The sequence below is a fragment of the Lepisosteus oculatus genome, chromosome 28 (assembly GCF_040954835.1).
Source record: "Lepisosteus oculatus isolate fLepOcu1 chromosome 28, fLepOcu1.hap2, whole genome shotgun sequence".
Taxonomy (NCBI): Eukaryota; Metazoa; Chordata; class Actinopteri; order Semionotiformes; family Lepisosteidae; genus Lepisosteus; species Lepisosteus oculatus.
Window position 1 is genome coordinate 4,027,154 of NC_090723.1, and position 15,306 is coordinate 4,042,459.

General features: G+C 44.3%; 3 protein-coding genes and 1 long non-coding RNA gene across 12 annotated transcripts in view; 3 read left to right on the plus strand and 1 right to left on the minus strand.

The window, feature by feature from the left end:
* The first annotated feature begins 7 nt into the window (after positions 1-7).
* On the plus strand, positions 8-3,366 carry ccdc103 (coiled-coil domain containing 103). Of its 2 annotated transcripts, XM_015361897.2 has the most exons (5): positions 8-229; positions 562-663; positions 1,389-1,556; positions 1,956-2,088; positions 2,902-3,366. In XM_015361897.2, exons 3-5 carry the CDS (start codon positions 1,414-1,416, stop codon positions 3,364-3,366), a joined length of 741 nt encoding a protein of 246 aa, XP_015217383.1. In that variant the 5' UTR covers positions 8-229; positions 562-663; positions 1,389-1,413. The 2 variants fall into 2 exon arrangements, with proteins under 2 accessions (XP_015217383.1, XP_015217384.1); XM_015361898.2 differs by lacking the exons at positions 8-229; positions 562-663 and adding an exon at positions 737-899.
* Positions 3,367-3,757: 391 nt separating this feature from the next.
* On the plus strand, positions 3,758-5,768 carry LOC102691898 (Ig-like V-type domain-containing protein FAM187A). The gene is made up of 2 exons (XM_006638192.3): positions 3,758-5,059; positions 5,339-5,768. The coding sequence occupies exon 1, from the start codon at positions 3,758-3,760 to the stop codon at positions 5,012-5,014; it is 1,257 nt and encodes a 418-aa protein (XP_006638255.2). The 3' UTR covers positions 5,015-5,059; positions 5,339-5,768.
* The window catches only part of ace (angiotensin I converting enzyme (peptidyl-dipeptidase A) 1), a 51,066-nt gene continuing 41,500 nt past the window's right edge, over positions 5,741-15,306 (minus strand). For all 8 annotated transcript variants that reach the window (XM_069185671.1, XM_069185672.1, XM_069185673.1 and 5 more), the window contains 12 exons: positions 14,800-14,958; positions 14,001-14,088; positions 13,194-13,337; positions 12,760-12,951; positions 11,685-11,782; positions 10,822-10,994; positions 10,263-10,486; positions 9,142-9,286; positions 8,538-8,636; positions 7,684-7,806; positions 6,694-6,875; positions 5,741-6,230 (listed from right to left, as the gene is read on the minus strand). In XM_069185671.1, the coding sequence (XP_069041772.1) occupies positions 6,022-6,230; positions 6,694-6,875; positions 7,684-7,806; positions 8,538-8,636; positions 9,142-9,286; positions 10,263-10,486; positions 10,822-10,994; positions 11,685-11,782; positions 12,760-12,951; positions 13,194-13,337; positions 14,001-14,088; positions 14,800-14,958 (1,836 nt within the window). In that variant the 3' untranslated portion in view covers positions 5,741-6,021. The remainder of the gene's footprint in view (positions 6,231-6,693; positions 6,876-7,683; positions 7,807-8,537; positions 8,637-9,141; positions 9,287-10,262; positions 10,487-10,821; positions 10,995-11,684; positions 11,783-12,759; positions 12,952-13,193; positions 13,338-14,000; positions 14,089-14,799; positions 14,959-15,306) is intronic.
* LOC138225468 (uncharacterized) lies at positions 7,796-10,875 on the plus strand. The gene is made up of 3 exons (XR_011183904.1): positions 7,796-7,871; positions 8,493-10,499; positions 10,799-10,875. It is a non-coding gene; the product is annotated as an uncharacterized lncRNA (long non-coding RNA).

Here is a 15,306-nt window from a genome sequence, read left to right on the forward strand (position 1 = left end):
CAGTGTTTCAACCCTATTCGCTACAGTTACAGGATAATTACACATTTTGCATGAAATTGTTTTTATAAGATTAAGAATCTGTTGGTCTCTGGTACGAATATGCTGTAAATGTAGAAAGAATGAGAAGTTTGCTGTCTCGTTTCGCGCTGTAGTGCTACACAGCCACCTTCTGATGAGAACCCGCATTACGAAGATCTGCATCTAGCCGGACGATTTCGAAACCGATTAGGTATTACTTTTTTTTTAAATTAATACTCCACTTTATTATCAAAACCTTGACAGGATCCACAAACATCAGTTCAGAAATGCAGAAGACAATATTAATATCCCGAGTTTTAAACGTTTTCAAAACACCTACAGGTATACACGTATAAACTGTTTTATGAGCGTGTTTTCATTAAACGTCTTTAAGACCTCCGTCTTGCTGTTTAGCCTTCTTCAGGAGTGAGAGAAAGGTAGCAGGGATATAAAGCACAGGACAACAGAGGACACAGCAGTTAGGAAGATGTTATATATTTTACAGCATTTATTCCGCTTGTTGTTACACTAATATATACAAAGATACAGCGTTGCTGCACCGGAAGTAAAGAAGCGGTTGCCATAGAGACGAGCTTCTCTTGTGTGGTTGAATTTGCGACGCGGAGAGAACAACGTCGGTGAAACGTAAGTACTTTAAAAGTTTGTTTTATTTCAGAGTTCTCGAATAGTTTTAAATAAATTATCGAGGCATAATACAAGTGTTCAACAATACGTAACACCAACAATTTATTCTAAATTTTGTTTGAAGTTACCTCTAGAGACGCTAAACTGAAAAGTGAATATTCGACGCTTTTTTTATTTTATTGAATATTGGTTTGTGAGGTTGGAGCATATTTGGAACCAAAAAATAACTGTCTTAGGTGAGGATGAGGCAGGGGACGTAGAATTGTGTCATTTGAAAAACATTTGACTTGTAAAGGATTTCGCTTGTTGGAAACTAACCGTTTTAATGAAATGCACGGTCTTCCGTTGGCGGGGGGTAATTATGAAACACCTGTTTCAAGTCTGAAAAGCAAACTCCCCTGTTCTGTTCTTGCACAAGCCGGTTTGACAGACTTCTCCAAGGACGGGCTAACAAACGGTGCTGTAGCTTTGTAGGGACAGTGTCTAAGCTGAAGGACACGGGTTTGGTTTGCCTCTGGGGGGGGGGTTGTTTTTAATTCACTATTCAAAGCTGCAGTGCAAGGAGAACCAAAACAAACATTTTTGACGCTTTAAAAAAAAAAGCCATATTTTGGTTCATGCAAAGTGCTGCTTCCACTGTGGGGAAGGTGCCCCCCCCTGTCAGTTTGTCAGGAGCCGCGGTCTCTTTACTGGGGCCCCGTTGTTCACTGTCCGCCCCCCGGTAGAGTGGCCGCTGTCCCGGGCCTGAGGATGGAGCAGGCCGAAGGCATCGACTTCGCCGCCCTGGAGCGGGAGCTCCGCGCCGCGCTGGAGGCGGACCGGCGGTACCAGAGAGAGAACGACGCCAAGTTCCGCGCCGTCCGGCAGCAGGTGGGCTCGTACGAGGAGTTCAGGTAGGGACCCTGCGGACGAGGGAGCTGCTCATGGCTTCGGTGTGCCTGTGCTTTACGAAGAGGGCGTGTAAAACGGCTTCATCTGTTCGGGTGACTTTCGCCTTCTAGACGTGCAGCCGCTCGGGAGAAAGTTCTGGACTGCGGGGCGAGTTGGCTGAAGTCTGTTTTTCGCGTGGTGCAACTCAAGTCGGTGGGCAAACACGGTTTAGCATTTCAAGCAGGAAACTAACGCTTCATCTCTTTACTGCCAAACTTAGTGGCACAGTACATTTATAGAAATTGATTAAATGTGGGATTTTGCCTTCTCCTGTGCCTTTACACGTGTTCATGAAGTGACATGCAGTGCTCAGGCTGATGATTCCAGTTAAGACGCCTGTCCTCGTCTTTGTCTCTTCTCAGGGATATTGTGTTGGCGTCTCACCTTAAACCTCTGGAGAGGAAGGACAAGGCAGGAGCCCCTAGGAAACAGCCATGGAACTCACTTGCCTTGGGATCTGGACAGAAAGAGCTCCCAGATTACGGGAGGATAGAGGTGAGTTTTGGGAGTGAAATAGTGATTGGTAATGGTTCCAGTATCTTCTTTGTGTGTCATCACAGTATACTGCAATATAAGTACAACGTTGAGTATCCTAAACGCATGTTATGTATGAATATATTAATATATTGTTGTGGTTCAGAAGCTAAACATTTTTAATGCCCAGTAAAATTGCTTTATTCTGTAGGTTCGATAATGAGAAACTAGTTTTTAAAACCACTCTCCTTGTGCAAGTAAATGTGGCCACATATACGGTACATCTGATCAGGATTGGTACTATTTATTAGCCCATGCTGGCCAAATGATCTGGTAAAACATTAAGTTGCCTGTCTTTGAACATTTAACACTGACCAGATCATTCTGGGCTGACATCTTTAGGCCAGCCTTCATTGGGTGGGGCATACAGTACACACTGTGTTGTGGAATCCCCAGGAATGTCTTTCATTGTTTAGTGATGCATTATTCTGATGAGGGAAATGGGGTTGACATTTGGCATTCATGCTAGAAACGGAAAGTCTTGGGCAAGATCCTTTTAGGATGTAGGTACCCATTTTTGCTCTTTTAATGTGTTTTGTGTCTCAGTTTTCTACATCTGTTGAAAGTGAAGCTGTAGTACTCAATTAATTTTGCTCAATTAATACTTCTGTTTGCTCATGAGGAATGATGCATAATGATCACACAGACACACTTATATCTGTGAGACAAAATGTACAAGGGCTGAAACTAGTGTTGTCTGTGTGTTTTGCATCCTCCTTGCAGAATGTGAATTTTGGTGCTAGTTTGACATTCCTACTCTTGTCTTGCCTGAAGGAGTCTGAATTCCAGCCCCGGACAGCAGCCGAATTCAACAGGGACTGGCGCAGGTGCAGGCAGAGCAGTGCTGAGAAGTACCGTCTGCTTCTGGCGCTGGGCGGGGAACAGCTGGGGAGGATCTTCAGTACCGAGATCGGGTTCGGGCTGCTCGGAGAATTCCTCCTCGTCCTTTCTGAAAACTTCACCCCCGGGGATGAGGTGGGTATCACTGAGGTGCTGAGGGGCCTGGCCCAGACCCAGCGGTTCAGCCTTAACGTGGCCTTCCTGAGCCAGACGGAGAGAGAGGGCTCTCGGCAGTTGTTTGAGAAACTGCTGGCGGCAGCAGACACTGCAGGGGCCATGGATGACAAAACTCTGCTCCGTCCAACGCAGGACAACGGGACTGAAAAGGTAAAGAATACCGTAAAAGAGCTAAGAGACTTGATGCAGCTGTACAAGCTCAGTGCTGACTCTTCTCCCTGAGACTTTTGCCACATTTCTGGACTAAGGTTTTGACAAGTTTAATTTAAAAGGATCTTGCTGAAAACCATTTAAGAGAGACAGTAACATTTGTCTGGGATTATGTTAATGATAATGTGACCAATTCTAATTCTACCGCATGTACTATAATTATTTCACATGTACATTTAACTGTTCTGTATCAATACTTTTTACAATTTCAAAGCACGGTGGTGCGTTTGCAGTCCTGACTGATCAGTTAGTTTAGTCGGCTCCACGGCAACTCGGCCCTTGTGCTCGACATTCTAAACGCCATGGAAACCACGGAGGGTTCGAGAAGACAGCTGCAGGAACCTGATGTGACATTAATTCCACCTTCAGAGCTTAAGCCCATGCGCCCATATCGGATGTTGTGATGAAATGCAGAGAAGAGCTGCAGGCAACCCTGTTCTCCGTCGTCTTTCTCCTGGGGATGCCCTTGCGCCTTTCCGCTTACGAAGCGGTACAGGAAGAGGAGACCATCTTCGCGAAGAAGCCCTGCCCGGCTTTCCTGGTGTTCGACAACACTGCGTACTTGGCGGACATGACGATTGAGCTTCCCTGCAGCTGCAAGCCCGAGGGGGTGTCCTCCGTGGTGTGGTACTACCAGAAGCACCTGGGCGGCGAGGACGCCGCGGCCCTGACGGATCACAACGGCACGAAGGTGGTCGACGCAGCGGAAATCGCGACGGGGTCGGACATCCGGAGTCGCTTCTCCATCCGCCTCTTCAGCCTCTTGATTTTCCGGTCGCGGCCGGCCGACTCGGGCCACTACACGTGCGGGACGGCGGGAGGGCAGTTCTTCTATGGCTACGACGTGGACGTCCAGGAGGCTGGCAAGGTGTCCTTCTCCCCGGAGCTGCCGGGGCAGTGGAGAGGCGCCGCCGGGACGGGGCCCTACCGCGTCTTCACGGGCTTCTGGCCCTGGTCCGTGTGCGACCGCTGCGGGGTCCGAGGGGAGCAGACCCGCGTGGGGCTGTGCTACCTGCAGACAGACTACCTCTACGGCCGCTACAGGCACTCCCCGCCCCGGGTGGCGTCCTGTGGGTCCGCGTCCGTCCCCCGGCGCTTCAAGGAGGAGCTTCAGGAGAGGAGAGCGGAGCTGGCGGTCCGCCGCTGTCTCGCGGCTTGCCCGCCTGAACCGACGTTATCACCTGGGGAGAAGTCCCTGCTGGAGTTCCTGGGCTATGGGCTTAAAGCACCCCGTGTCCCAGTGAAATACTACACCCGTCCAGTGGGCTACCCTCTCGTCCTCGCTTGCCCCAATGCTAGGCCCCAGCACGCCGTAGCCTGGGACAAAGGCAGGGTCCGGCTCTACCGCTCCAGCTACATGGAAGGGCTCAGCAATGCCACACGGATATACCTGGACTCCGGCCACCACCTGCACTTTCGTCCGCTGCAGCTGGAGGACAAGGGCACCTACTACTGCTGGCTGCAGGGCAGGGTAGCTGCGAAAGTAAGGCTCAGTGTGACCATGCGCTCAGGTGTCAAGAGGAAGCTCTCGGACCCCGAGTCCATCTACGCCCTGAAGACCATTTTGTTGAGCTACACTGTGTTCACCATCCTCTTTGTCCTGATTATAGTCGTGAGGCTCTTCTGGAATTGTCTCGCAAACAACCGGGCACCATGTTGACACTTGTGCTACTACTACTACAGCTGTTACAGTTAAATAAAAAAGGTGAGCTGTTAATCTCTTCTTGCAGAAGCTCAACATGTTGATGATTTAAATTTTACAGAAGTGGGAATCGTGTAAGTATTTCACTCGTGCCAGTTGTAAGATGAGCATGTAGGTTTACAAAACAAGAGTGGGCCATTAACAGTTAAGGCCATTATTATTAAATATTAGTAAGTAGTTAGATGGTGTTTTAGGTATAATTTAACTGTTCTTCTTTCTAAGTAGTTCGATGGTTAGAAGTGAGTAGTTATTTGATGAAAGTATTTTTCTTGTTGAAATTAGGCTGCTGTATCTCACATGGTGGAAAATGCTGTCACTGGATAATTAAGTCCTCAAAAAACATGTAATGCAGAGGGGAAAAACCATTGAACAGAAAAATTAAACAGCATATGATGGTAAACTATAGTGACAAGTGTCATATGGCTATAGTTATATATGAAAGGGTTTCATATTATTGTAAACTCATCTCCAAACCTGGTCAAATTAAGGGTACCATAGTTGAGCCACTCTGGCTTTTAGCTTTAGCAATGATAGCAGTCTTCAATTTTAATTTTGTTGTCCTTTTGGGAAAGCTGAATTATTTTTAAGTTTAAGTGAACACAGGCTTATCAGTCATCTACACATAATTATCCACTGTTACATCTAAATTCAGAGCTCTTTCCTACTGATGAAGAACAAACCACAGACTTATTAGTTATTTTATTCTAGAAATGCAAAACAGCTGCTGTTCTTTTTTCTCCATCATAATTAAATTAAAAAAGCTGCATACAGAATTCTCAAACTTTACAAACAAAAGTGATTTAAACCTCTCTTTTTAAACTTTCCAAATTTTACAAATAAATTAAAAAAATTGTGTTGGCTCATTTGCATAGTCAAACACGTCTGACCCGATTTTGTAAAAACCGGGGGGGGGAGAAGGACAGAAAAGGGAAACGGGAATTACTGCCAGGGAGGGAAGAGGGGGTCTATTTCAGCTCCAGCTCCGAGTTGGATTTCTGTCTCTTTTTGGACTTGGATTTGTAGGCCAGGCAGATGGTGGCAATGAGTAGTCCCAGCCCCAGGACCAGCAGAATCCACTGGCCGGCCGCTGCCTGATCGCTGGTCAGGTTCATGCCCAGGAAGCTCACCTCCGCAGATCCGGTCACTTTCTCTGGCCCTTTCTCCGGTCCTGAAACTAAATCCACAGCAGTGAGCATTTATATACTTGCTGTCCATAAAACTGACCATCCCACAGCCACTGCACAACACGCAGTGGCTCTGTGAGTAATGAGAACAGTTTGCTCAGGAAGGGTGTGTTCCACATTTTCTCAGCTCAGTAGGGTCCAGATAAGAGCGCCTTTAGCAGAGGTTGTGTTGAGAATAACAGTACAATAATGAACGACGCACTACCCTGCTTCCTCTCGAGTTGAAAAACAGAAACCCAGGGATCACTGGGGTTTTCCTCAGGCCGGCTACTGCGAGAGTCCGTTCAATGGGTGAAATAGCTGACCCTTTACCATCTGAACTATTAGATCAAAAAAAGATTCTTCACAATAATAGTTTTTTCTGAAAGCCAAAAAGCTTAGACATTGCTCTTTCCGTGATATTTACATCTTGTTGAGGTTGGCAAGGGGATTTAAAGTGCTGGTCTGACCTACCTGGGACCCAGTCGTACTCGGGCCATCCCAAAATGTCTCCATTTTTCTTGTTCTCCTTCTCTAGCCAGGTAATCAGGGGCTCGAAGTATTTCAGCAGAGCCTGGGCCGACATGTTGGGCTGCCCAGTGATCAACGTCATGGCCTCTGGCCACGGTTTACTGAACCCCAGCTGCATGACATCCCTGCAAGAGATTTGCAGACCATGTATGAGGAAATCTGGCTTTTCTTGCCATGTTTACGTGTTTTCTCTGCTTTTTGGAAGTGGGTAAAAAAAAATGGACAAATGTTGATTTAAAAAAAGCTAAGACAACATCTAGAATCACAAACGGTGGTCCACCATCTCCTGTCACACTATACTAAATGGACCACCATGAGGTCAGTCTCATTTGCCATTTGTTTTAGCTTCTTCCATTTAGCAGCTGCAATGTCCTATGAAAGCAATTACTGGCCACTTCAGGAACAGTTTATATCCCTCAGCCAGATGGCCTCGTGCCCAATTCTGTGTGCCTCCAAGTATGCACAGTACATTACTATATAGAGTATAATGTCTCTGCACAAACATAAAATTGAATTTAATGGTGGTCTGAACCATCAGACCAAATATCTTGTGCATTCTGTGGCACCTTGCAAAAAAAAAGCATCCGCATAAAAATCTTTCTCAAGAGAGAATGTGTTGGTAGCCAAACGGAAGGCTTATTCCAAGAAGGTTTGATGGCAGGTTTGATCTAAGCGTATTTGTCATACATGCTGATGCAAATCAGTTGATACACTGTTGCACCATACTAGTTCATCCTGAAAAAGAACTTTGCTTAAACCGCCATGTAATGAATCTACACAAATCCCAGAGTTGTCAAGGACAATAAAGCAGGATCAAATAATGCTATAGGAATGCTATGTCAAAAAGATCTGCTTAGCAAGTAATGAAGCAAATATTTACTTACTAGTTTTCCACATTAGCCTGAGAGCCCTGGGGTTGGTTACAGTACTCACCCCAGTAACTTGCCAGCCTCCCTGGAGTTGTAGATGTCACACATGTGGAGTGGGCCAGTGTGTTTTGCTGCCTTGCAGAGAGCCTCATGGAACTGGAACTGGATCACGAAGCTGACAAAGTACCTGAGCAGCAGAGAGGCCCAGTCACTCATAGGCAACACAACCAGACAAAAAGGACAAAAGCACTGGTTTGTTTTTTAAAAAATTCAAACACTGAGAGGCCTGTCCAGTGCTTCTCTTTAGATTGCACCCCATTTGTGTTTCTTTTATTGTATTCATTGTCAGGAATTATCAACAGCAATGATCATTTTCAGCACTGCCAGGATATAATGTTGCATGAAATGTCTACAAACTATTTCACAAATAGTTGGACACAATCTTTGTCTCCTTGATGTATATTAAGCACTCTCCAGTATCTGCTTGTGTTTTCTTTTTCTTTCTGGTACTTGCTTGAGGTAAGTAGTATTTAAGCAAGAACACATCCCTTAACTGAAATTCAAGGAGAATAGCAACATATAGAAATGTAGCTAATTTCAGTAATGATTAACACAAACACTTCTTTTCACTTCTGCATCTCTTTCACCTTGGAGCTACTCCTCGTTTAACTCCACTTGGAATGAGAATGGGAGTTTGATTCTCCTCATACTATGGCCCTTAACCAAGCCTCAACCAAGTTATCCTTACTAAAGTACTCCCAACATTCACAAAGTATTCTTGAATGTTGCTGTCCCTCGTGAATTGTGTGTGAGCTCCCTTCTATTCTATTTTGTTCTGTAAACCTGTGGTCCACACTCATCCTGCCAGTGTAGATGGACACAGACTTATAGATACGTATTGGGAAGGAGACCATTTACCTGACATAAGGGACATTGGCAGGAATATGAAACTTGGCACCAGGGTCAAAGTCTTCCTCTGAGCGAGGCACAGGCGGGCACAGTCCTTGATACTTCAGCCTGAAGGGTTTGGCAGCAGCAGAAGGAAAATTATCATCGATGCAAATTGAGGCAGGAAGTTATACAAATGTATCGGAGCAGGGATTAATCAGACAGGCCCCTATCGACTATCCAGCAAAGACATACAGGTTTGCGTATCAAATGATAGTTTGCTCAGCAGGTGGGTGTTAGAAGAGTGTGTTCATGTGTCCTAAGATGTGGAGGTGTCAATGCCAGAGAGTTAAGCTGTCTTAAAACAGCTACACTTTCCAAGTTATGTGCGTATAAAATGAGTGATTCCAAAATAAAAAAACACACATGGGAAGGTTTATCAGAGTGTGCTGCCGGATGATGAGTACAAGATTTGTTTAATTGAATGACCAGTGTGGGCAAAGATCATGCTTGAAATATTTCCACTGTATTTTCTCCCTCCTGGTCTCGTCCCACGTGCTGCTCACACTTGTCTGACTAAAGCAGTGCACGAGCAGATACAAGCAGGGGAGCGGGGCAGCAGGTCCACTCTCACCTGAGGTTCCACCACTCCTTGTTGTACTCCTGTTCCGAGATCCGCCCATCGAAAACCTTCCAGCGCCACTGGTCCATCAGGTAGCCGAAGGGCAGGAAGGCAATTTTGTCCAAAGCAATGCTCATCAGATAGTTAATGTCACTGTCTGTGGACAAAGTTCAATTCACACATTTAGTACAAATTAACCGCAAGTTTATGGCTACAGCTTTTCTAATGGATGGATACAGAAAATGCACAGGAAAACACCTGAATCTTTCAGACCATTTGATTTCTGAAGAGACTCTATGAGGACAACTGAATATTAGTTGAAACTATGGTGCATTTAAGGACTAGAAATCTTAATCATGAAACAAGAAATGATTAACAAGAATTGTTACACAACATCATTATCAGATCAAAAGACTACAGCACCACCAAGGTGGAAGAGCAAAGCACTGCTGGGAAAAGCAAATACTGCACAGGGTCAACAGCCCAGCAGATCCCCAAAACAGAGACAAGTGACTTTGGTGACCCTTAGAAAATTAAATCCATATGTTTGCAGGAGACAGGAATGAGAATAGGAGAGGACAGAAGTGTGTGTGGAATAATCTTGGTAAGGTTTTCATTTCATTTCAAGACAAAAATGACAATAACCAATAACACTGTGGACATATTTCAGACTGAAGTACTAATTTAATGTTTAATCTTAAAAATACTTATTCTGAAGTGTTAGGAGTTAGCTTTTGCTTTTTTTAGTATAAGTACAGCACATACACAACTTAAGGCAGGAAACATCTATCCTATATTGTTTCAGCAGCAGAGGGCAATCTTAGACTGACTTGATTTGTCAGTATTTAGCTACCGTATCCTGTCACACTAATGAATCACCAGCTATAAAATAATAGAGTAATGATGGCTATAGAATTTGTTGTAATTTAAAAATGCAAAGAATCCTTTGGGACTCATTAATCCATTTAAATTACAATTGAATTAAGATCCATAATGAACATCCTGAGTTAACTGTTCCAGATTTATTTGTCCTTTTTAGACATTTCAAATTACTGAGTCAATTCCTCATAGTCCTCATGTGGAACTGCTTCTATTCTAAGCAGAAAGATGCGAGAAACCCGTGCCATGATTACCATAGTTGTTCTCCACTTTGTCCAGCAGTCCGATGCTGTGCAGGTGCTTGGGTGTGGAAACCGACAGGGCCAGAACGTCCCCGATGGCCTCATGGAAGCCAGGGTTGGCTCCATCCCTAAACGGGACAGGCTGGTCCTTGTACTGCAGGAAGTACTGCACATGGCCCATCTCATGATGTACAGTGATCAGGTCATCCATCGTCACCACTGTGCACTGCTTGATCCTTCAATACACAGGTTGGATACCATGAACGAACAGCACTACACTACAAAGGACAATCCTTTCTAGGTGTCATTTTAATGAACTGTAGTTGACCTTGCTGAAGTACAAGCGGCAGCCATTCAATCCTGTTCAAACATTTTGCCTAAGCAGTGATGTTTCTTTGTAACACTATGTTAAATTGCAGTAGGGGGAAGATGTAGTTTATTTTCCATATTTGAAGCTAGCTCTGGACACGAGTATGGCCTCTAGAATAATGGCCTGAGCATAGTGGGATATGTTGCTCTCAAAGGCTATAATCCTGCTTTCAATGCAGCCGAGTGTACAGAGGCCCCATACCTGAAGTCCTTGCGGTTGTAGAAGTCCCAGGCCGAGGCGTGGCATACCACCGACCGCCCATCGGAGGGCTTCTCCAGCATGGACTTGCTCCAGAACTCCGGGGGCATGGGAATCAATCCCAGGGACTGGAAGAAGTGGTCTGACTGTTCAAACATCTTCCGTGCATCCCAGCCCTGAAATGACATCCCAGTTACCACTTGGAACACCGGACTGAACGCAAGGATATTTTCTGGCCTTGAGGGAATTTCATGCACTGACAGGGTAGTCTCACGGGGGAAAATGATACAAGCATTTAAAATCCTGAAATACACATCGACAAAAACTCAATTCAGCTATATAAAAATAAAGAGAATTGAACAAAAATATACAAGTGGTAAATGGGCATTTACAACTGAAATCAGGAGACACTACTTTACATAAAGAGTTTATAGAGATCTAGAACAAAATACACAGAAATCAATTATCAGCTGTCACGCTAATGAGATGAGTGGTTGAAAGGCCTCCTTCAGTTTGTATTTAAAGTGGAAAATTCTTAAGGCACAAGGAACAGATTTGAGTAACTTTGCCCCCAGAACACCTGTATCAAAAGCACTAATGATGTATTCCTCTGTTTTCGAACTGTTTAATAGGTATCAGAATGTAATCAGAATGTCAGGCAATGCACTGCAAAGGTATCCAGGATTTTTGTGAACATCCTTCTAAAAAAGGTTTAATCTGTTTTTGATGCTAAAAAAACGTCCTTCAGATGATGTAAACCAGAAAGTATCTTGGGCGCATTATTTGATGCAAGCGTGAAAGGACACATGGGAGTGGGATTAAACTGAGATTAAAATACAAATAAAGTTCAATAGAAAATGGTTTACCTTGGCTACCATTGCTGGGGTGGCATCAACTTGCCCAGCATCCGGAAAAGGAGTCACTAGATCATATATATTAGACCAGGACTGGGCCCACATGTTACCTGTTGAAAGTTAATTATTTTAGATGTGTTGAAACCTGTGAAAAACCCATGGATTTATGAGTGTAATGACACTGCCACCATTAGGGGGCGCCAGAGCAACAGTTTGAAAAATGCAGCATGGTAAACATACAGTAACTGTTGATTGACTGATATGGGAATGCATGCATGGAGTCTGTCAGTAATTTGCATTGGGTTTTCTGCACAGTATAAGCTACTGTCCATTTCAATCATATTCACTACTGGTCCTGGAGGACTGCAGGCTACCAGGTTTTATAGGTAAGACCTAGAGACAGTAATAAGCTATTACAATTAATTAAACAATCAATTCACTCAAATTCATTAAGAGCCCAGGCAGAAATGAAAATCAAAAGACACAGTGGCCCTACACTCTGATGTTTTCTGCAAGCCTCGCTGTTCCTGCTTGTATTTGAACTCACTAAACCTGGATCCATGAATCCAACTATTTTTCACATGACTTGTTAAACATAAATATCCTTCCATCCATTTCCTAACTGCTTTATCCAATACAGGGTCACAGGAGTGCTGTAGACTATCCAAGCAAGCAGCAGGTACAAGGCAGGATACACACTGGACATCACAGGGCACACACAGACAGTCACACACCAGGCTCAGTTTTCCTACAAGCCAATGAACCTACCAGCATGTCTTTGGACTGATGGGGAGGAACCAGAACACCTGGAGGAAATCCCACACATACACAGGGAGAACATACAAACTCCGTGCGACAGCATCCTAAAAATTAAACCCAGGGCTCCAGCTCTGCAAGGCAGCAATGCCAAGCACAGCATCATTGTGACTCCACACAATTCGTTTTATAACCAAGGTAATTCAAGGTTTTCATTTTCTAATAATAATTTACCTATGAGAAGAACTATAAAAGCAGAGTGTTGCACAGGTGATACTTCCCCACTGTCTGGGCCCTAGCAATGTGATTCTCTTCTGAGTGCCTCACTTACCCAGCAGGTGGGCAGGGATGGGTCCCTTCAGGTTGACGTATTCAGATCCGTACTTCTTGTACAGGGCTTTGCGCACATAGGCGTGCAAGTTGAGGTAGAGGGGCTGCATCTCCTGGTACAGCCTCTCCAGGTCCTGTTCGAAGGTGGGCGTCTCGTAGAGCGAGCGCCAGTAGGCCCCATTGTCGGGGTGACCTGAAGAGTAAAAGAGAAAATAACCCATAAACGTGCTGCAGAAATTCTTCCACGTCCTTCATTTTTTCCCCCACTCTGTGACCTTTATTATGCACTTTAATATGCCTATCCTTTTTTCCACCCACTGCATTAATGACAAGCTTTGAGCAGACTACTCAAGAGTAGCACACTTCTGAATGTAGTGTGTTCTGGTGATGTAATGTGGCCGTTTGGTCATCTCTGAATTGCAGCCAAGCCCTCACCATTCAGTCTGGCTGCTTTGTTGCTGAGCTCCACGTAGGTCTTGTAATCCTGGCGAATCTTTTTCCCAGAGGCATCACGCCATCCCTGCCAGGCGAAAAGGAGTTCCTTGTAGTCTCGGGATTTGGCCATAATCTCAGTGAGATCTGCAGGAGGAGGCAGCAGAGGGATCAGGATCGTTATATTTGGAATGGGATGTGTTTAGTCCAAGAGCATACCCATCTATATGCATTCAACTAGACCTGTACAACCATGCAGAGGGTTTCATTCATCTGGTATAGTAACTGGCTGAAACCATTCCAAGCCTGGTCTCTGTTACCTTACATCCCAATACAGTGCAGAAATATTTTTGGACATGCCATCCTGATTTTATTATTGGAATGACTATTAATTAGCTCTTGCTGTTTTATAACATTGAGGGGGGCAGGGCCAGCTGAAGAGATTTCTGATTATCATAATTATAGAATTAATAGTCTTTTTAGACGATTTCAAGCCCCTAAGCACTGTGTAGAGCTAATTAATGTTTATACCGATAATTCAGAGCTACTGCTAATGAGCCTTCATTCCCATAATTCAAAGCAACTGCACGCGATACAAAAAACCAACATAATCCCGAATGGTGTTCTTTGGAAGATATCCTCGCTCAGACACAATTTTTCTCCTGAGATATAACTAACTTCAATTTCAAAACAGTTCAGAAAGTTCAGTGAGGGTTCCCCTCCAGGTCCACACTACTACAACAACATATCACAAAAATAAGACCAGTCTGAGGGGTCATTTGCACGCCTGGGGGAGACGTGGGGGCTCACCAGGGTCCAGGGGGAGGCATCGCCGACCCTCTTGGCACACCGTAGCAACGCTGTAAGTGGTCTCCATTCTAGAGAGTAGCTCATTGTACTGGACGGAGAAAAAGTCTTGCGTCAGAGATCACAGGGCAGAACTTGAAAAAAGACACAAGCTCCAGAAATTCTACAGAAGTCTTGCAAAAACTATATTCAGAACTCCCCATTCACACACTTTGATTTATTTTCATGACTGATGTTTCTTTGTGTTTAATGGTTCTAAATGCATTAACTCATTAAATGCTTATTAGGCAATTTTATTTCAAAACGCTGACAAAACATTGACATTTGGAACGTAAAAATACAAAGTCATCATCCAGGTTCTATTAAAAATTAATCAAACCAGCTCTACCGCTTTGCATTGTCATACATCTTCATTCTACTGTGTCCCTCACAAAATAAATATTTGATGTTTAACATCTAGGATTCCTTCCTAGGTAAAAACAGCAAGAATGACCCAATCGGCCAGAGAGCATTTCACTAAGTGAGCCCTATGGTCAGAAGCCGTAGTAATCGCGTTCCTGTGTCTCTTATTCAGCACGCTAATCTGATCCTTCAGTCTGAAGGAAGTCAGAAGGTGCGTCATTGTGTTCGGTCAATCACTGTCTCAGTCAGTTGGTGCATCATTTCAACGCACCCAGTGAGTAAGAATGTCTGTCATGTCAATCTGCCATAATATCCAACCAGTGTGCAAGTCAGCTCATCAGTCCGTCTGTCCGTCAAAGTATCCACTTAGTGAGTTAATTAAAGCTCCAATGCTTCTTACATCTTTGAGCTCATTCTGTGGAAGTCCCGCACGCTCAATCTCACTCAGTTTCTTCAGAATGCGCTTCACCGATTCATCCTGGAAATCAGTGTAATCAAACTTCCGTGCCTCCAGTCCATATGTCAGGGTGTGGTTTGACATCTCCAAGTTCTTTTGCAACTAAAACAAAAAGAAGATAATAAACTCTTTTTAATACGGCATGGAGTTTGGAGATACGATCACAAAACTGAATCACCGGGGGATGAAATCCTTTCCCCCCCACTTGAAATTTTTGTATGGTACTTCCTGTCTCCGGTCCTGGGGATGCAAAAGCAGTCCAGGTTTCCCATCAAACCAACATCTGCAATTTTTATTTCACATTGCATAGAAAACCCACCTACATGTTCCAGAACCTAAATTATCTTTTTAGACAAGATGTTTTTGTTGTTCTTACAGATTCAGGAGAATTTGAAAACAGTATGAACCAGACTTGATTAGTGCAGTCATCAGAAATAGGACAGTGAACCC